Source organism: Pelodiscus sinensis, chromosome 21 (assembly GCF_052426305.1).
Source record: "Pelodiscus sinensis isolate ZL-2025 chromosome 21, ASM5242630v1, whole genome shotgun sequence".
NCBI classification, from domain to species: domain Eukaryota; kingdom Metazoa; phylum Chordata; order Testudines; family Trionychidae; genus Pelodiscus; species Pelodiscus sinensis.
In genome coordinates this window covers 3,934,905-3,955,867 of record NC_143072.1, presented here as the reverse complement: position 1 = coordinate 3,955,867, position 20,963 = coordinate 3,934,905, and the positions used below count along the sequence as shown (strand labels likewise).

Below are 20,963 nucleotides of genomic sequence, written 5' to 3'. Positions count from 1 at the left end.
AGTTCACTGTGTGACCCAGGCAATAACTTACTCCTCTGGCTCCTGATCTACACACGAACGCACAGGGGTGTTGTAGGGTGGGCTCAGATAGTCTAGTGATGGATGCAAAGTGCCAGACTCATCCCCCGGGATGACCACTTCAGAAGCACACAGGTAGATAGAAGGGATCTGCCTCTGGCAGGCTCTGCTCAGTGGCTGGTAGTTTGTTTATTCTCTTTCCAGTTTTCCCCTCCACCACACACTCTTTCCTGTCCACTCCTACCCCCCCAAGAGTTCAAATGCATTTTCCTGGCTCTACAGTGTTCTGCTAATGAAATTACCATCTTCATCCTTCCGTCGGGGGTGGGGGATCTGTCCCAGAACTGCAAAGCAGCAGCAACAAATGACGCAGATCTCCCTATCACAAGAATCTTGCCTGCTGAGTAACAGCCACCTACACTCCCATAGCTTCCAACAAAAGCCACTTCCTTCCCTGCTCGGAGGACAGAAATACCATTCTGGTTTAATCCCTGCTCAAGGGCCATGTCCCACTCTTGACCCCCGGAACAACGACGGATCTAAATGAAAAGGGAGAAGAAACCACCTAGGGAGAGGTTATTAAAACAAAATTCAGAGAAAAGGGAGACAGGAAAGGGAAAAGACAGAGAGAAGGGAAAGATTCGGGGGGAGAGGAAAAAAAGAAAAATTAGCCTGATCTCTCACCGTATTTCTTATTGAACAGATCCTGAACTTGCTCCCTCAGTGTGTTGGCAATATCTATTCTCGAAAGCCTGGCGTCGTAATTTTCTGTAAAGTAAAGAAACAATTATGGGCCTTGGCTGTTCAATTAAAAGGCAGGCTGTCACTTTTAGGTACTACATAGCAAAGACCTAATCCAGCAACTAACCAGTCCCTAGAGCAGGCTACTCGCAGTCCTTCAAAACCAGAGTCATTTCAACAGAAACATGTATTGCTCTCCTGTCCTCTAAGACTGCTGAGATATGTTCAATCAACGTAATTAGAGAGGTTCCAGCAGAAGGCAACCAAAATGATTCAGGGGTTGGAGCACATGACTTACGAGGAGAGGCTGAGGGATTTGGGCTTGTTTAATCTACAGAAGAGAAGAGTGAGAGGGGATTTAATAGCAGCCTTCAACTACCTGAAGGGCGGTTCCAAAGAGAATGGAGAGAGGCTGTTCTCAGTGGTGACAGATGACAGAACAAGCAGCAATAGTCTTGAGTTGCAGTGTGTGTGTGTGGAGGGTAGGGACGAGGTTGGATATTAGGAAAAACTATGTCCCTAGGGGGTATGTCTACACTAGCCCCCTAGTTTGAACTAGGGTGGCTAATGTAGGTATTCGAACTTGCAAATGAAGCCCGTGATTTAAATATCCCGGGCTTCATTTGCATGTTCCTGGGCGGGCGCCATTTTAAATCCCCTTAGTTCGAAGTGACTGCCCGCGGTTACACGCGGCAGTCAGAAGTTAATCCGAACTAAGTCCTTACATTGCAGGAGGAGTAACAGTTAATCCGAACTAAGGACTTAGTTCGGATTAACTTCTGACTGCCTCGTGTAGCCGCGGGCAATCATTTCGAATTAAGGGGATTTAAAAATGGCGCCCGCCCCGGAACATGCAAATGAAGCCCGGGTTATTTAAATCCCGGACTTCATTTGCAAGTTCGAATACCTACATTAGCCACCCTCGTTCGAACTAGGGGGCTAGTGTAGACACACCCTAGGAGGGTTGTAAAGCACTGGGATGGGTTCCCTAGGGAGGTGGTGGAATCTCCATCCCTAGAGGTTTTTAAGTCCTGGCTTGATAAAGCCCTGGCTGGGATGATTTAGTTGGGATTGGTCCTGCCGTGGGCAGGGGGCTGGATTCGCTGACCTCCTGAGGTCTCTTCCAGCTGTAGGATTCTATGATCCCTACAGGAATTGGGATGTATCAAAATCTGGCAGAGCTCCAGTCTTTTGCCTGGGGGATTCTGCACTTCTAGGCCGTTGGGGCTTACCTCAGGGGCTCACTGTCACTCTCAGTGTAGCCTCTCTCCCCTTCTGGAGGCAGGGTTCACAGCTTACTAAGCCACCATCATCATAGGCCAGTCAATGGGTCTGGGGTGAGACCCCTCCTTATTCTCAACTTCCCCTCGGGGGGAGGGGTCTCTGAAGTGGTGTGGGGAGTGTTGGGGGACCCAAGTCTGCCCTCTACTCTGGGTTTCAGCCCAGGGACCCTAATGGCAGCAGCAACAGGTAATTTTTCCTCCACTACCGAAACTATAGCTCTTCCCTGGGCCTCTTTCCCAAAAGATGCTTTCTCCTGGTACCTGGCCATGCTCAACCTCCCAGCTCTTCCACAGCGCACCTCCTTACTTTCAGCTCCCGAGTCCCCCTCCACAGGAGCCTTTTAAACTAGTCCCAGCAGGTGCTTAGTGGCTGCAGGTGTTCTCTTAGCCTGTCTCTCGTCATTGCCTCTAGCAAGTTCTTAATTGGCTCCAGTACATTCCTGAGTGCTCTGGAGCAGCCTCTGCCCTGCTCACTGGGAACAGAAAGCTCCTAGGTCATGTTTTCTAGACTTTTAATCTTTTTTGTTGCTCATCTCTGGATCTTCTCCAATTTCTCCACCTCCTTCCTGGGATGTGGTGCCCAGAACTGGACACAACACTCCAAGTGAGACCTGCTTAGTGCAGAGTAGAGCGGAAGAATGGCTTCTCGTGTCTTGCTCACGGCACTCCTGTTAATGCATCCCAGAATGAGGTTTGCACCTATTTATACCGGGTCGAAGTTTGGCAGCGTGTATGCCCGATTCCAAGTGACTGCTCATTCTAGGTCCGCTCCATAGTCCACCGAAGTCAACAAACCCTGGACCAGGCCCCTTCATCTGTGAAGGTCTGCAGTTTGCCAAGCAATAATGTCTAAAGAGAGGCACTTGGACAGTGCTCAACATTGGCTTTTCTCTGCGCCTTCTGCCTACACAATATGGCTATGTCTACACTCGCGGCTTCTTGCGCGAGTAATATGCAAATGAGGATAAGCGTGGAATATCGCTGAGCCTCATTTGCATACCTAATGAGCCACCTTTTTTTCAGAAGAGGCTCTTGCGCAAGAAAAACCCTCTTGTGCAATGCCGTGACACCTATTACTTGACAGGAAGAACGGCATCGCGCAAGAGGGTTTTTCTTGCACAAGGAGGGGCAGTGTAGATGCTCCTTCTTGCGCAAGAGCCTCTTCTAAAAAAAATGGTGGCTCATTAGGTATGCAAATGAGGCTTGGCGATATTCCATGCTTAGCCTCATTTGCATATTACTCGAGCAAGAAGCCGAGAGTGTAGACACAGCCTATGGGTTTAAGAGCAGAGACGTTTCTCTTGGATAGCGTAAGGGACGCCATGACAGAGCCATCAAAGGCTGGACCAGGTCTACATGTAGGAATTTGTGTGGGGCAGTGCGAACTGTGGGAGGGGCTTGTGGCTGTCCCCCTGCACGGCCTGGCCCCACCCCCGGTCTCGCTCCTGGGAAAGGAAGGGGGGAAATCGGTCACAGCCTTTCTCGGCTGGCCGGAGCACGAGAGAGGGAGGCTGGGGCAATGTGCCGCCCCTGGCTTCCCTAGGCCAGACGGGCTCGGCCCCATGGTGCATTATGAAGGGCCATGAGTGGAGGGGGTGTTTGCACCCTTCGTGCCTCTGCCCCCCCCCCCCACCTACGGGCCTGTGGACAGACTGAGACATACCAGAGGGCCTTGGCAGCAGCTCGCCATGCTATTCCAACAAGCCCTGCAGAGCTGAGCGGTGAGGACACACACACGAGCAGGTTTGAAAATCCACGCAACACAAACCACAGGGCCCCGAGGACTGAACCGCGTGCCTTGTAACGTCAGGTTGAGTCCTCCATTCGCGGCATTTTCCCGAATGCCTCTCAACCCCCCTGCGTTCAGCGCCGGCAGACGGGCCTGCCCAGACTTCGCCTTGGCCCTACTTTTGATCCCTCCTGTCCGGCCTCCATCCCGTTTCCTCTGTCTTCTCCCCCCAGCCTCAGCTCTGGGCCCTGCCTGCCTGCCAAGCGTTTACATTGCACGGCCTGGCCCCTTGGCTACCACCATCTCAGCAATGACACTTCCACGCCAGGACCCGAGCTGCGTGTTCTGTCCTCTTCATGCCAGCTCACTAGCACTCACCAGGGCAGCCACGAGGGAGGATGCTCTTGTGATTAGGTACAACTGGGGGACTCAGGATACCTATGCTTTGTTCTCTGCCCCCTGCAGGCTGTGGGTCTGACAAGTCCCTGTTACGCCTGGGCCTCATTTTCCACACCTGGGATATGGGGATAATTTTATGCACCCCTCCCTCCCGGCAGCGCTGGACAGATGTGTCCGTGCGTGACTGTGGATTCACCCAACACTGTGCTGAGGAGGGCCACACTAGTACCTAGACCCGTGGTGTCCAACACACTAGCCACACGTGGCTAGTTGGCTTGAACAATGTGGCTATTTGGCTGGTTAAGCATGGCTAGTTCTCTATAGTGACTACTGCTTCAGAACTGGTTGGATCCCGCGGACCGAGACAGACAGGGATTGGCTCTGGTGCTGTAAATGCCTCTGTAGAAATGTACATTAACAAGAGCTGAATGAGAGGCATCGTGCTGCCCTTTCCTTTCCTCTCTCTTGCCATGGCCAGGTCTGGTCCAACCCCCGCCATGGCTTTAGAGAAAACTGCCATCCAAAAGCTCTTTGGTCGGACTCCTAGGAGAGCTTTCCAGATGCTTCCCACCCTTACCTTGAAAGCCCTGTCTCTTGGTAGCTTCCTCGATGAGGGAGTCACTGGAGTCTCTCTCGCCCACTACAAAGACAAGGGACAAAGCAGGAAGCATGAGGAGCCCTTATGCAAGTGAAGCAACAATAAACAAGGGTCTAATTTTCAGAGCTACTGGGTGTGCGCCACTCCTAAGGCACTGCCAGTGTTCACAGCACTCTAAGGAGTCAGGGGTAGGGGAAGGAATTTCCTGCTTTGGAAACTGCTTCGATTCCTTCCTGTTGATGCCCCGAGTTATCAGTAAATCCTACCCGTAGTTCCTGGGCTGTCTGAGGTCGTCTCCTTCACTCCCTCAGCAAGAAGCTCTGGCCTGGAAAATATTGAAAATCAGCGAAGGAGTGAGGGAGGATCCATTCCTGTAAATGTTACTCCCACACGCTGTCACCCAGGGCAGTGTTTCTCAATCCTTAGGGCTACTCAAGAGAAGTCGGGGGGGTACGTCAACACGAGTGACGTTTGAAGAAAACTGAATGTTTGTTTAAAGTTTTACAGCGCTTTATTATTTTTGTACTTTTTACACCCAAAAAGGTTATCGTCTGCCCGGCTATGATTAAGTTCTTTAAACAAATGTATTGAAATGGTAGAAAAAAAAATGTGTGTCTGAAAACTGGAGGTACGGGGGGTATTTATACATTTTTTAAAGGGTTACTTTATAAAGAAAGATTGAGAAACACTGACCTAGGATAACATGCCTGTGCCCATGAAGCCAACATGCACCTGTGGCTAATGCAATTTCAAACCTCTTGCAATGCAACAGGGAAAACTGGGAAATCATTTTCATGCCGAAGAGTCTTCAGAGAGTTAGTGTAACGCCCTATGGGATAAGATTACGCTCAGAGCGGCTGAGCATATTATCTTGCAGGCTATGAACTTACTGGAGAAGCAATGCTTCCCAGGATGGCATGAATTCCTCCAGGAGGGCACTGTCGTCAATGCCCACAAGAAGTTGCTAGTTAGAGGAACATACATGCACGCACAGGGAAAGCACACAGGTACAATGCAGTGCCTTTCACTATACAAGGCAGTGTCAAGAATTTTACTTTTGCTAAAAACGAACCAGGATATATCACTGGTACCTCTTACAAACCCTGCATACTGGTGTTTAGAGATATACTATGGACAAAATGTTTGAAGGTGTGCGGGAGGTAATATTAAATGCCAACCCCCTGTCAGTTTGCAGATCAAATACTGGTTGGATGCCAACCAAATTCGGCGCCCAACTTCTATTATCCTCTTCAGCTGTCATCCAACATTGCTTCCACAAGTCCTCTCATCTGGGAGGGAGAGGTTGTTCCCTACAGCTGTGATTAAAGAGGTCAGCGAAGCTAGGCAATATTAGCACTTAGAGGGGAGACCTCCAGCTAGGGGAGTTAGATGCCAGCCTGCCACTGAAATTAACGGGGGATCTAAATTTCCCTCCCTGGCTTTGGAACTGTTAGGTGCAGCAGGAAGTTTTGCTGGTGATGCTGTAAACTGATTTCCTCCATCCAATGCCACGTTGCTCCAGTGTCCCAGCTTGGTGTTACAGAACTTTCAACGGCTGGAGGTGCAGGATGCAACACCAAGCCTCTGCCATTTGGGGCTATGGACTGTCCTGTGGCATTTTGCTCAGCCTTGACCTCAGCGTTTATAAACAAATGATAACGGAAGTTTCTCCTGGACACAGGGTTTTTCTCCCCTTCCTGGCCTGCACTGCTGTGTTTGTGCGGCTTCAGGCTGCTTTAACAGTTGCTTTATTTTATTTGTGACTAAAAACTGATGAATGTGCACGGAACCGGGGACGTTCAGCACTAAAAGCACAGACTTCTGCCGTTGGAGCCAAAGAAAGAACTCCGTCAGCTTGGCGGCAACAGCAGGCCTTTATCCTCTCTATGCACCGGCTCCTTGATGGAGACCTAACATACTCAGCAAGCAGGTTACACATACAGGCAAAGAGTTTTAAACAGTCAGTCTGAACCAGGGACCTAAGCGACTAGTCGACCAGTCCCTCGACTAGTCACACCTCCCCTCCTCCCTTGCTGCCTCTATCAGAGGCAGCAAGCAGGGGGAGCAGGAGCTGGCACTGTAGGGAGCCGGGTTAAAAGCACCATCTCCACAGGGGGACAGGGGAAGCAGTGGGGTAGAGAGCTGGGAATCAGACCCCCCCCCCCACTGTGCACCAACCTTTTAAATGTATTAAGAGCCAACAGTGGCTTATCTATGTTCTTATGTAGTAAGAGCTGACAGCAGGCTGCCCCGCTTATCGACTAGTCGAGGGAGAATCCATCCACTAGTCGATTAGTTGATTAAACTACATTTAACATCCCTAGTCTGCACATGGCTTTGCTGAAAGGCCCTGCATAATCACTTAGTCTCACATCCTGCACATTGAAATGCACCAGTCCACATTTCCAGGGAGCTTTTCTTTCCCAGCCATGATTCCGGACTCCGGTAGTAATGACCTAAGTAGCTCTTGAAGCAGAGACACGGTGATAGGCTTTGGGTCCTATTGCAAACCCTCTGGCTCCTCCCCCTCCAAAGCACAGCAGTGTCATCACTTCCTCTGAGCAACCGCTCACAGGAAGTACCCAGCCGATGTCTTTCGGAGGGAACGCTATGGAGGAGATCAAGCTCCAGAAGTGTTCCTGGTGGTTTATGGGACACAAAGAAGGAAAAGCACAAACCGGAGCAAAACAAACAGGTACAAACAAAGGGGCAGCCTTCCTGAAAGGTTTGCAGACACCAATAAAAAGTGAACCAGACTTGCCTTACCTCTTAATGACAAACTGGATGCTGTTGCTAGCTTGCAGGATCTTTTTTAGCTTTGCAATCCCAAAACAGTTAGGACGCCGGAGTAAGATGCCTTCAGGCAAACCCACCACATACAGGTCTTCTGGGTACATCAAGAACTTGGCGTAGGGGACTTTGACAGGCTCGGAAATTCCCATGGCTTTAGCTGAGCAAGGATCAAATCTCATTAGTTCTTGAGGCCGCGTGGGGCCCAAGGAAAACTGACATCACATCCTAGGCTTTGGGGAGAGGTTTAAATCTAACTGATCCTGGGCTGTCTTCTGAATTTGCTTGTTTAACGTAACATGTAACCTGCCTCTCAGCAATGTTCTTGTCAAAAGAAGTCTCCTACCACCTTGGGAGTTACTCTGTTAAAGCAACAGGGACCCCTTGTCTGTATCCCCACAGACCTCCCTCTCTCTGCAATTGCCAGAGTTCTGGAACAGAAGGGGAGATTTCCACACACAATTGCCATACTGTGCCGCAAGTGTAACCCACACGCCTAGGCTACATCTCGACTGCACACCTTTTTCGACAGAGGCTTTGTCGACAGATACTGTTGACAAAGCCTCTGTCAAAAAAGAGCGAATAGACTACGGTATTGTCGACAAAGCAAGCCGTTTTTTCGAAAGAGAGTCTAGATGCTCTCTTTCGAAGAAGCACAGTTTCCATGCAATCGCGCCTTTTTTCGAATGAGTGCTTTCGAAAAGGCGTTATTCCTCGTAAAATGAGGTTTACCGCTATCGACTGACGTGTTCTGTCGACTTCCTGTCGACAGAACGCGCTGGTAGTGTAGAAGCAGGTATAGTTTTGTCGACAAAAGCCAACTTCTGTCGACAAAACCCTGTGGTCTAGACACACCCCTTGTGTGGTTCACTGTCCCATGCAGTGGCACCTGGACCACAGCAACAGCTAAGGTCAAGAGACCTCTCCAGCATGGGTTGGGAGCCAGCTGGCTTTTAGCTCAGAGGGCAGAGGCTCCTATAGTAAGCTCCAGAGGTCCCAGGTTCAACTTCTCCTGATGGTGGTTACACAAGCGTAACCCCCCTGGTGCATGTGCTACTGGCCCCCTTCTGGGCCACCCCAATCAACACCGCCGCTATTGAATGGGGGACCTTCACTGCTAAATGTGCAAAGTGCTACAACTGGAGCTAAAGAGCACAGAGGTGACCAGAGACCATGCACTCCCCAACGGGTTACACAGGCCAGGCCACGGGCCACGCTCTGGAGTGGGCCTAAGAAACTTTCGACTGTTTCCGAGGTGGTGTGGGAGAACTTAATGTGGGTGAAAGGCACCCGACTGACAGACCTCAGAACTGGGATCCTCCCAGGGCTGGATTACCCAATAGGCAGAGCAGGGGCACCAAAAAAACCCTGAGATTTTACGGTATAGTATTGTTTTTATTTTGAATTACATATGGGGGGGGGGGCACCATAATCTTTTCTGTGCTTAGGGCCTCTAAAGGTCTTAATCCGGCCCTGGATCCTCTGTGTATCTTAAACGTGGCCCTACCAACCTGCCTTAACTTTGATGTGGAGACACAACTTTCAAGGGCAAGAGAGTAGCTCATGCTTCACAATGCATTTGCCCCTCCTCCCTCCCATTCCACTGAGCCTAGCTGCAAGGGTGGCAGTCGGGGACTGGTCCTGCAGTGGTTCTGCAATAAAGGACACTTGTCCACTAGGAACTGGACTGAGGACACAAGCTCACTCAAGCTGCAAAAGGGCTCGGCCCATAGCAGCTCCCGTTCATTGCTCTCTACAGAGAAAATGGGAATTGCCCCATTACGGGCATCAGGAGCTCAGTGTGTGAAGCGCCAGTCAACAGGCTGCTGAACAGACATCCCCCCGCTAGGGTTTTTGATCAAAACAAAAGCACAATTAAGACTGGGCTGGACATGACTCGGCGCTTTGGAGCTGGCAGGCTCCTATTTACCAAATGCAGGAAGGACCCAGCTCCTAATGAACTCCTATTGTTGAGTCTACAGCTCTTTAAGAAATGTGCATCCCCAGGTACAGAACCTCTGCACGGATCATTTCAGTCTTGCAAAACAACAGGGAACCGATTTGTTGCAACCGTCCTAGAAGGCGCTTCCTCTTTGCAAGACGTCTTCTGATCGGAAGCTGCCCACACTTAACGTGGAACAGAAATGCTTTCTAAAGAGGTATAAATACCCCATAACAAATAATCCCAACCACCAAACAGACGCGCTTCAGATCCTAATTCAAGCCACAGAATGGCAGGTTTAACCTTAACATGACAAATAAGGACATTTTTAAACCCACTTGAAACCCCATTTCCTCTTTCTTTTAACTGCCAAGACCTCAGCTCTGTGGAGTGTGTTTTTCCAGCAAAACTTGCCCATAGCAGCGAAAGCAGCTTAAAGGTTGCAGCTCCTTTGCTCTGCTTCTGGGGTTTGTGACATCAGCTCTTGTGGGAGAAACACAGAGCCTTGAATTCTGCTCGAGACAGGCCCAGAAAACATTCTGTTTCCCTTCAAAATTTACTTGTAATTTTCCATGTCCCTTGTTTAGTGGTTCAGTGTGTGTGTGTGTGTGTTAGTATTTAAGTACGTTTCAGTTCACACACACTGTGCTGCATGTTCACTCTGACTTCAATCAAGATCCGCAACAAACTGCTGCATGGTAATAAAAACACTCCCCAGTGTTTTTCACCCAGAGATCTCCATACACTTCGTTCAAATGGACAGACCAGAGCCCTGTTTCCCAAGGGGAACACTGAGGAAGTGAATGGCATTTTCCCAGAAGGAGAGGTGAAAATCTGGACTCAAGTTAGTGTCACAAGGACAGAACCCAAGTTTCCTAGCTCCCAGGCCATTGCTCTAACCAGTGGACCACACTGCCATACTTCACTAGTGCGCTACTATAATCCCCCCCCAATACCGTGACACACTCCAGAGCAATCTTACTGAAAAGACTTTCTGAAAATTTCAAGCACCAGACAAGGAAAATAGTCCAGCCCTTCTCCCCTGTGCAGAAAGTTTGTGGGTCACTGAGGCAACTCCTGGGCAGGCAGGAGCCAGTTAGAGCGTTTTCCAGTAAATCGAGGGGATGAGTTGCAACAAGGTCCAGGGAGAATCCCAATGCGTTTGCAGGCCCAGCAGAGAGCAAATGAACAAACTCCATGTCACACTCAGTCCACAACCGATTTGGAAATAGCAGGTGACAGCTCTGAACAATGGGCTACGTTCTGAGCTCCCTCAGGCAGAGCCTCAGCGTTAAGAACAATGGTTAAGGAACATCTTACCATAGCGTGCGTTGAACAACGTTTCAACTTGTTTCCTCAAATGGCTTAAAACGTCACCAAGGCCATCTGGAAAACGAGAGAAATACACTGATAAAGAAACCACCTCTAGCACCTGAGATGTGCAATAAAGCTTTGGGACAGTCCTGTTCTCCCTGACCCGGAGGAGTGTGTGTGTGTGTGTGATCAAATTCCATCTGCCCCAGGGATGGGTGTGTGTGTGTGTGTGTGTGATCAAATTCCATCTGCCCCAGGGATGGGTGTGTGTGTGACTGCGCGCGTGTGTGTGATCAAATTCCATCTACCCCAGGCATGGTGTGTGTGTGTGTGTGTGTGTGTGTGAGATATCATGGAGAATCACTAGCAAGGTCCACAGGCGACAAAAGGTCAAATGGCTCTTGTGACCTGTGAAGCTGACATCAGGTCCCAGGCAAGGCCGGCTTTCCCAGTCTCCTTCAGCCCTAGAGCAACATGGGAGACCCAGCAAGGCAGGCGAGGGGTGGGAAGGGTTCCTCAATCACGTTGTTCTGAGGATCGTGTGACTCCTCTCTCCCATGCCATGTTTTCTCTCTCTACCGCTGAAGATATATGGCTTTTCTTTTAGCTCCCTGTCGGTCAGCGTCACCGCCAGTGGGAAGTATGAAAATAGAGGATATGAATGAAACTCATGACATCTGCTGTTGGTTTAAAACGGTTTGTTTACTTCCATACATGCAACTAGCCAACCTCATCAGCTAGCATGGCAATGGGCTTCCTAGCCGTGTTCCTCTAGGGATGTAGTAGTGTAGTCGACTAACCAATAAGCAAAAAAAACCGTATAGGTTAATGCTGTAGACTACCCGCAATTCCCCCCCACCCCTTGCCAGTACATTTTTTAGCAGGCTGATCCGCAGCCCGGCTCAGTCTTGGGTTGCACTGGGTCCGGGACCTACCCCTGCTGCAGCTCTGCATTTAAAGTGTATTAGGAGCTAGGCAGGCAGGCAGCCCGGCTCAATTCTGGCTCATGCTGGGTCTGGGAGCTCAGACCCCTCTCCCCTGGACAGGGGCTGCCCAAGGACTATAGAATAGTCGACTAACCGATAAGAATTCATGAGGTTCATCGACTATTCAATTAACCGATATTTAACATCCCCATGTTTCTCACTCAGCGTCACACTGTTAGTTCAGCTGAGTGCCGGTTGCTGAGTAATGCCAGAGGCACAAAAGCAGCAGCCGATCAAGCACAAACACGGGTAACGGCTTAAAATGTCTCATCCCCACAGCGGCAGGTTACAAATGAAACATTCAGATAAACGTCATCAACCATTTAACTACTTAAGAGAAGTCGAAAGATGGACTCTGTCCTTTAATCTTTAGCCATATGAACTACAGAGTCAACCTATGGCACTCATTCATTCCCATGGGCTGAAAAGCATGAAAAAACCCAAAGAATTAGCTCATGATGCTAGCTCCACTGGTGGCTATTAGCCAAGATGGTCAGGGATGGAACCTTATGCTTCAGGTGGCCCTAAACCTCCGACTGCCAGAAGCAGGAATTGGAGGACAGGGGACGGATCACTTGAAATTGCCCTCTTCCGTTCTTTCCTTCTGACACGTCTGTCATGGGTCACTGTCAGGGTGCTAGATGGATCAGTGGTTAGACCCCAGGTGGCCGTTCTGGTGCAGGAAAACATCAGTTTGGGAGGTATAATTAGAAAGGGACAATGGGATCAAAAATCAACCTATTCAAAAAGATTCAGTGAACATATACAGGCAGTCCCTGGGTTACATGGATCCGACTTACATCGGATCCCTACTTACAAACGGGGTGAGGCAACCCCGCACTAGCTGCTTCCCCCCAGCAGACCAGGGAGATGCGGAGAAGCTTTTCTCAGCAGACACCTCAGCTTGAGAATAAAGGACTGAGGGAAGTGAGGTGTGGGAGAATAAAACTGAGCTCTGGAGAAATGTTTGGCTAGAGTTTCCCCTACAATATGTACCAGTTCCGACTTACATACAAATTCAACTTAAGAACAAACCTACAGTCCCTGTCTTGTACGTAACCCGGGGACTGCCTGTATTTATTATGCTAATCTGTATGAAAGGTCTCAGCTGAGATCAGGGCACCAGTATGCTAGGTGCTGTCATACACAGAGCAGATACAATCTCTGTCCCAAAATGTTTACAGTCTAAATCAGGGGTGGGCAATAACTTTCGATGGGGGAGGCACGCCCAAGATTTTGGAAAGTGGGCAATGGCTGCACTCTTCCATGATATTAATGGGGGGGGGTCATCTGGGATGGAGGTTGGGTGCAGAAGGGAGCTTAGGGTAAGAGATTGGGGTGCAGGAAGAAGTATGGGGTCTGGGAGGGAGGTTGGGTGAATGAGGCAGTTGTGACCTGGGGCACTAGACTGGGGTGCACAGGTCTGGGATGTGACCTAGGGCAGGGGATTGGCGTGCAGGAGTTTGGATTATGACCTAGGGCACGAGGTGATTGTGATCTGGGGCAGAGGGTTACACTGCCAGATCAGGGAAGGGATATGGGTGTGGGAGGGGGACAGAGGTTTGGGTATGTGAAGTGGGGGGCAGAGGGTTGGGGAAGGGAGGGGCTTGGGTGCCAGAGGCAGGCTCTGGCCAGGAGACTTACCTGGGTGACACCAGGCCAGCAGTCCAGCATGTTTCTCAGCCAGCTGGCCTGCCTGCCTGCCTGCCCTACCCCCACACAGGCTGCAGAGCCATGTGAGCGTGTGAGTAACTATGAGCCAGAGGGGATGAGGCGTGGTGCTTTGTGGCTGCCTGTTATTCAAACAGGCAGAAACTGGCCAATGGGATTGTGCTGGGGGCAGCTCATGAAGCCTTTCCTCCCTCCCCTCCAGGCTCACAGTTCTGAAAGAACTAGCAGCTGCTTTTCTGAGCGGCGTGCGGGTGGGGCGAGCCAAGCAGCGAGCCTGCCTGGGGCTCCCTGCTGCATCCGCAGGCCAGACCTGGAACCTTGGCAGGCTGGGGCCGTATTTTGCCCAGGCCTGATCTAAATATACAAGACACACAGAAGGGAGGAGGAGAAGCAGAGGTAGGGGTGGGGAAGTGGTTTGCTCAAGGTGACACAGTAGGCCAGGGCAGATCCAGCAGTAGAACCCAGGTCTCCTGACTCACGCATTGGTGCTCTACCTACTAGACAACTCTGCTTCTCTGATGAAGAATAATATTCTATAAACTTTGAAGTCTTCAAGGATCATCTCCATCATCATCAGGAAAATAAAAAGGGGTGACCTCCAACGTAAGGCACAAGTGAACTGAATCAAAGTTCACGACATTCTCACGTTATTCTGTTTTCAATCTCTCCCCCTTTCCATGCAACACAGCCCAGGACTCATTTTCCAAGCCAGAAGACTTCCCTCTTGGACCACTTAGAGACAAGCAGGCCAACAACACGACACTGAAACACCACGGAGAAGTCGTGCTCCCAACACTGGAGCGTTGATTCCATTTTGGTGGTTCGTGCAGTCTCCGGAGCAGCGGCAGCGAGGGAGGCATTCCTGGCCTTCACTGGCCACCTCCCCACTATTGCGTGGCCAGACGAACAGCTGGCTGGGGTGGCCGATATTTCTCACTCTGGGGAGCTGGACAGCCCCTGCTAATTCAGGGCTTGCTCCTCCATCATTTAAGTCAATGGGGGGGTTGCTACTGATGTCAGTGAGCCCACGCGCAAGCCGTAAGAGACACATCTCGGAACAAAGTACCCGGGTGAATTCTTTAATCAGAGCGCGCACCACTGCAATCTGTACTGAGAAAGCAGCCCCCGAACTGCAGCTGGAACCACCGGCGTGGCAAGACAATTTGCTGGGAGTGGTTCTCGGCTAGTACAAACGGGAGTGATGTTGATATACACCAGGGGTGGGAAACCTGGTTTTGGCTGGGGGGGCCACTGACTCACAGAGAAATCAGTCGGTGCCATACACAAGTAAGAAGAAAACCCCCCCAAAACAAACCAAAAAAAGAAACAAAACAACAACAATCTCTCACTGACCGGGCTCCCCACAAGTTCGGGGCTTCCCCTGGCAGTACGATGAGCTGGTGCTCCATGGGGCCAGCTTGCCATGGGGCTGAAGTGCAAATGCTGACTCATCTCCGAGCCTTGGTCAGTCAGGGGCCAAATCCAGCCTGAGGCTGGTAGGTCCCCTCACCCCCAGGAATACACCATCTGGTGGTTGAAGTAGAGATGCAGTTCTGAACAGGGTGGTTAGGAAGCCAATTACCTTGCTAAGAATTTAGAGGGCCGACCCACTGCCGTCTGCCTACAGCCAGCTGCTCTTTCCTGCTTTATGCTCAGATTGGGAGCTCACTGGGGCAGGAACTGTCTCTCTGTTCTGTGTTTGTACGCTGCTAGGGTCCTGGTGCCTGGCTAGGCCATTGCGAATACAAATTAATAATAAATAATACAATAAAATACAGCTGTTTTCATCAGGCTTAAACAGACACGAGCTGACCAGAGGATAAAGCTGGCCTGCTTTTACAGTAAACTCACTCTTACCTTCCATTGGCTTTTCTTCCTGGCTGGGCTCTTTATCTGACACTGGAAGGAAAGCAAAAGTTTAGCAGCGTCTCCTAGACAATCAGTCAATGTGCCTGCAAGCCATCTCCAGGAGCAGGCATGAGAACTTGCGCTAGAGAGATAAAGATGCAGCCAGATGCACTAGCTAGCTAGGTGGAGTGCATTCCTCCTCAGCTGGGAAAAACAGCCCAGCGTATAGCCCGCCTTCCCCCACAACAGAAGAGCACTCAACAGAAGGGTTTGGGGACTGCCCCCTCTTGCTTCCATCAACTCAGTAAAAAAAGAAGTGACACAGGACACGCCTTCTGGTCCATCTTTCCGACAGTCTGTTAAATCATTGCCTGGTGCTCGGAGAGCAAGGCGTTCACCTCCGCTCCAGTTCACATCCTTCTTTGCAGGTTCCCAGAGCAAAGGCCGTAAGGCTGTAGCAGGGAGGGGAGCTTCCTTTGGGGAAAATCAAACCTAGGACTAGGTTGAATCCAGGCAACAACCTTTTCTCCTTAGTCCCTCTGGATCACATGAAATGATTCTGCTTTTTTAATTCCAACAGGAACCCGCCGGGAAAGGCCCTTGCTAACTGTGCTTTGCATCCCACAGCTTCACCATCTTGTCTGGCCTTCTGCACAGCGCTCGTTACGCTTCCTTCCAGCTTCCGCCGATGGCCAGCACCATGTGCCGTGAAAACCAGGGCGCCTTCCCTCCCGGTGGCATGTCCTCCCCATCTAATGGAGCTGAGGGGATGGTTCCTTTAAAGCAGGGGTGGGGAACCTTTTTGGGTCGGGAGCCGCTGACCCGCAGAAAAATCAGTTGAGGGCCGCACACAAGTGAGAAGAAAAACACCCCCGCCACCCGTACTGACATGCCCTGGACTGGGGAGGAGAAAGACACTCCCCACATCCTCCTCGCATGCCAGTGCCCGCGGGGCCCGGACTAGTAGATTTTGTGCCCTCTAGCTTCACAGTGGGGCAGCGGAGGGGCCTTGAGAGCCAGCGTGTCCCTGAGCTTTGGGGGACGGATCCAGGCAAGCCCCTGGGGCCTGAGGTTCCCCACCTGTGTTTTATATGGGGGAACCCTCTGTCCCTCTGATTCTGCTCCACCGGTTGCCTGTTTCATCATTATGGTTACTTATTATCAGTAATATCACAGCACCGACGTGCCCCATGCCACTCGGTGCCATACGAACGCTCTACACCAAACATGGCCCTCGGCTCAAAGAGCTTACGCCTGTTTTTAGAGGACGAGCCCACAGGGCAGGAACCGACCCTTCCTATGTGGGATCCCAACCTTGCCATTACTGTACTACACATGACAATGACGACAGTTAAATACGCCCCAGGGAAAAGACAAACAAGTATCTGACAGACTTTGCATCTGGATTGTCAAACATGGTTTCCACTGGGCCAAGTTAAGGAGGCTCTGGAGGAACAAGGCCACATGTTTAGGCCACGACTCTTAGTCGGCTCCTATTTCCATACTGGTGCTCCCGAATGAGTGACCCAGTTTCTAAAGCCGGGGATACATATGTCCACCCCACGGAGGCGGCTGTCCACAGATAGGCATTGATATCTGCTGAGCCGCAGAGCTGTACTCCCAGGAGATGCTGTGGCCAAAGGAAGCAAGGCAGGTGAGGATGCTCCCAACCTTCTGGCTGTACTGCCCCTGGGGAACTGTACCACCCCAGACAGGAGACGCCGCTGGCGGCAGGGTTGGGAGCAGGACTGCTGCATGGCCACACTCCTCTGGCTGCAGCATCTCCGGGGAGTGGAGCCCTGCGGATCAGAAGGTACCAATGTCTACCTGTGGCTATCCACATCTGTGGTAGACATCTGTACTGATTTCAGTAGCACTGACCACCCAGCGGTTCTGAGAGATGCTGGGGGCTGGATAATTTGGAAAGCTCAGAGCACTGACTGATGAATAAAATTGCAGAATCAGGACCTTTATTTTAGACTCGGGAAAACCTTGGCCTGAAATCTGCCCTCCGTTTCTTTCTGGAGTTGGTAGGATTTCCGAGTGCTCGAGTTCCAAGCAGTTTACTTTTTATTACCTGTGACTGTTTCTAGCATGTAGCTGGAATCATCTGAAGTCATGCGGCTGGTCGCTGGGTCATGCATGTCATCGGAGCTGGGGGATCGGTCTGTGAACAAAGCACCAAAGACAGTTCTGACAGCCCAGCTACCGACCCTGGAAGCAGACTTCAGAGCTTTACGGTCCATCCACAAGAATTCACGAAAAACTCAACAACCATTTGATACAGGGGTGCAGTTACCCAGTCACAAAGGCACATAGGACCTGAATTAGGACTAGTCACACATCCTCATAGGTATTCAGGCTTCTAATTACCATTGAGATGGGAGTTAAGCGCCTAAATGTCTCCGAGAGCTTCTGGGCGACTGTATCTAGAATGTTTTGATGGCAACTGAGCTATCTTTCTCCTATGCACTTTAACTGGTGTAAAACGGTATTAAAAATATATCTACAAAGCACCCCCCACCTTCCCAGTCTGGAGAACATAAGAACAGACACACTGAGTCAGACCAACGGTCCATCCAGCCCAGTGTCCTATCTGCCGACAGTGGCCAGCGCCAGATGCCCCAGAGGGAGTGAAACGAACAGGTAATCCTCAAGTTGCTTAAATTGCAACAAGGGAGGTTTAGGTTGGACATTAGGAAAAACTTCCTACATGTCAGGGTGGTGAAACACAGCTCTCCACCATGTCCCCTTCCGGCAGGAGGAGAAAGGAAGCTCAAACCAGCCAGCTGGGAATCTTCACAGAGCTCCAAGTACATCCTGTCAGGGTGAGAGGCCTGAGCAGGCCAGGTTACTCGGGTTAGGGCAGGGAAACGGAGCCTCCTCTGTCCTGGGCTGCATCCAGAACAGGCCTCTTGGAGAGGCTGCCAGCCTTTATTTTATCAGACTTGCTGGGCCTGCCCTGACCTGAGCCTGTTCCCAGGTCTGACTGGTTTTGCTGCAGCCGATCATAGGGACCACTCTAGGCAATCCCTGGAGATCTGAAGTCCCTGCTCTTCCCTCCAGCGGGGCACCTTCTTAGGGTGGGTCACGCCGAGGGAGGGGGCAGCGAGCGTGCAGTCCACCCGGCCTGTGTGACTGAGAACAATTCTCGCCCGTTGTGTTTAATGCTGGGTGTGCGCGCGCGCATGTGCACTTCAGACATGGCAACATGGGCACTGATGGCCCACTCACAGCTTGGTAGCCTTAGAACTGGCTGCTAGGAGCTACTATTTATTCCCTTGTACGATGATAAGCCCTAGCCAGATGCAGCCTACAGAGAAGTCATCCAGACTTACAGGGCATATCAGCGAAGGAGAGAAAGACCTGATAATAGAACACCAGCTTTTAATAGACTCATGATCCAACGACACCCGTAGGAGCCAGCACAAAGCGTTGCAGAAATACAGAGGCCACAATTTAAGGGGATCAGCCTGGAACAGCATTTTTTCCCCCACACTGGTGCATCTGCAGCACTAGGGTTAATCTCCACAATAAACTGACAGATACTACTTGAAGCAGAGAGGGTGAGTGGTCCTCCTTCATCTCAATGGGCCCCAAGATGGTTGCAACCCAGATGATTTCCCAGGACAGGGTAGTTTTGCAAACAGCGTCACCTGCCTAGAATTTGCAGGGTGTGCGGGCTGAGCTGTAGCCGCACTGGGATTGGGCGCAGAGGGAGTGCACGGCTCCTACGGTCAACACGGTGAGCACTCTGCACGGGCCTTACGTGCCCTGGCTTCACGGGCGTGTCACGTTAGCAATCCCGGCAGACAAAACCCATCAGAATCTCTGGCAACCCTGGGCAGGAGCAACAGTAAAGAAAACGTCCCGTGGGCCAAACGTGAATCCCGGTGGCTGCAGGTCGCCCACCACTGACTTACAGTGGGGTCACGTGAAACTCTCTTCCAGACCCACTGCGTCTCCTTCCCCAACAGGCTGCAACCGCTATTTCCAATCCGCTGCTTCGAAAGGCAAGGAGGCCTCTGGCTCTCTCAGCACTGGGGCAGAGGGAATCTGAAAATCTGGGTGCTACCCCGAGTCCTCCCAAGGATTTGTGACATGACCTGGGACAAGTAATTTAACTTCCTGGGTCAGCTCCCACCTCCGTGGACAGGGACAGGGATACTGACAGGGGCTGGGAAGGAAAGCACCTACTACCCAAAAGCTTCTTGCTTATCACTGAAAGAGCAGGATGAGCAACCGGTCCCAGGTGAGCCAACAGACTTGCTGGGTCTCTGGACAAGGGGGAGGGGGGCGTCTCCGCGCTCTGGGGAGGGGTGAGGCCGACAGACTCGCTGGGGCCCTGGACAAGGGGGAGGGGGGCGTCTCCGCGCTCTGGGGAGGGGTGAGGCCAACAGACTCGCTGGGTCTCTGGACAAGGGGGAGGGGGGCGTCTCCGCGTTCTGGGGAGGGGTGAGGCCAACAAGGGGGAGGGGGGCGTCTCTGCGCTCTGGGGAGGGGTGAGGCCAACAGACTCGCTGGGTCTCTGGACAAGGGGGAGGGGGGCGTCTCCGCGCTCTGGGGAGGGGTGAGGCCAACAGACTCGCTGGGTCTCTGGACAAGGGGGAGGGGTGAGGCCAACAGACTCACTGGGTCCCTGGACAAGGGGGAGGGGGGCGTCTCCGCGCTCTGGGGAGGGGTGAGGCCAACAGACTCGCTGGGTCCCTGGACAAGGGGGAGGGGGGCGTCTCCGCGCTCTGGGGAGGGGTGAGGCCAACAGACTCGCTGGGTCCCTGGACAAGGGGGAGGGGGGCGTCTCCGCACTCTGGGGAGGGGTGAGGCCAACAGACTCGCTGGGTCTCTGGACAAGGGGGAGGGGGGCGTCTCCGCACTCTGGGGAGGGGTGAGGCCAACAGACTCGCTGGGTCTCTGGACAAGGGGGAGGGGGGCGTCTCCGCGCTCTGGGGAGGGGTGAGGCCAACAGACTCACTGGGTCCCTGGACAAGGGGGAGGGGGGCGTCTCCGCGCTCTGGGGAGGGGTGAGGCCAACAGACTCGCTGGGTCCCTGGACAAGGGGGAGGGGGGCGTCTCCGCGCTCTGGGGAGGGGTGAGGCCAACAGACTCACTGGGTCCCTGGACAAGGGGGAGGGGGGCGTCTCCGCGCTCTGGGGAGGGGTGAGGCCAACAGACTCGCTGGGTCTCTGGACAAGGCAGAGGGGGGCGTCTCCGCGCTCTGGGGAGGGGTGAGGCCTTGGGTGGGAGCTCTCGGCACTGCTCAGACCATGCCCCCCCAGTGCCGAGCAGAGCACGCCCTGTGGGCTCTGCAGTGCACACTACAAGGCTCCAGTGGCGATTTAAAGGACCTGGGGTTCCAGCCGACATGGCAGCTGCAGTAGCAGCAGAAGCGGCCAGGAGCCCCAGGCTAATTTGACTCGCTGGGCCCTGGGGCAGTTGCCTCCGCTCTGTTGGCAGGTCTGTCCACTCCGGGAGAGGCTGCTCCTCGCCTGCCTGGCCAGAGGTAGGACAGGGACAGTGCGAAAGGCACAAAATGAACAGACACAGAAGATGGGAAAACCCCAAACCACGTGTGATCCCAAAGGGCTTCACAAGAAACCAGCTAACGTCTCACGTGCCGCTGGGACCCGGCTTTCAGACGAGAAAG

General features: G+C 52.1%; 1 protein-coding gene across 4 annotated transcripts in view; it reads right to left on the bottom strand.

The window, feature by feature from the left end:
• Window positions 1-20,963, bottom strand: part of GTF2IRD1 (GTF2I repeat domain containing 1) — a 205,201-nt gene that overhangs the window by 41,189 nt on the left and 143,049 nt on the right. For all 4 annotated transcript variants that reach the window (XM_075904296.2, XM_075904297.2, XM_075904298.2 and 1 more), the window contains exons 14-20: window positions 17,397-17,486; window positions 15,329-15,370; window positions 10,821-10,886; window positions 7,535-7,718; window positions 5,035-5,093; window positions 4,748-4,810; window positions 703-786 (exon numbers count right to left, since the gene is read on the bottom strand). In XM_075904296.2, the coding sequence (XP_075760411.2) occupies window positions 703-786; window positions 4,748-4,810; window positions 5,035-5,093; window positions 7,535-7,718; window positions 10,821-10,886; window positions 15,329-15,370; window positions 17,397-17,486 (588 nt within the window). The remainder of the gene's footprint in view (window positions 1-702; window positions 787-4,747; window positions 4,811-5,034; window positions 5,094-7,534; window positions 7,719-10,820; window positions 10,887-15,328; window positions 15,371-17,396; window positions 17,487-20,963) is intronic.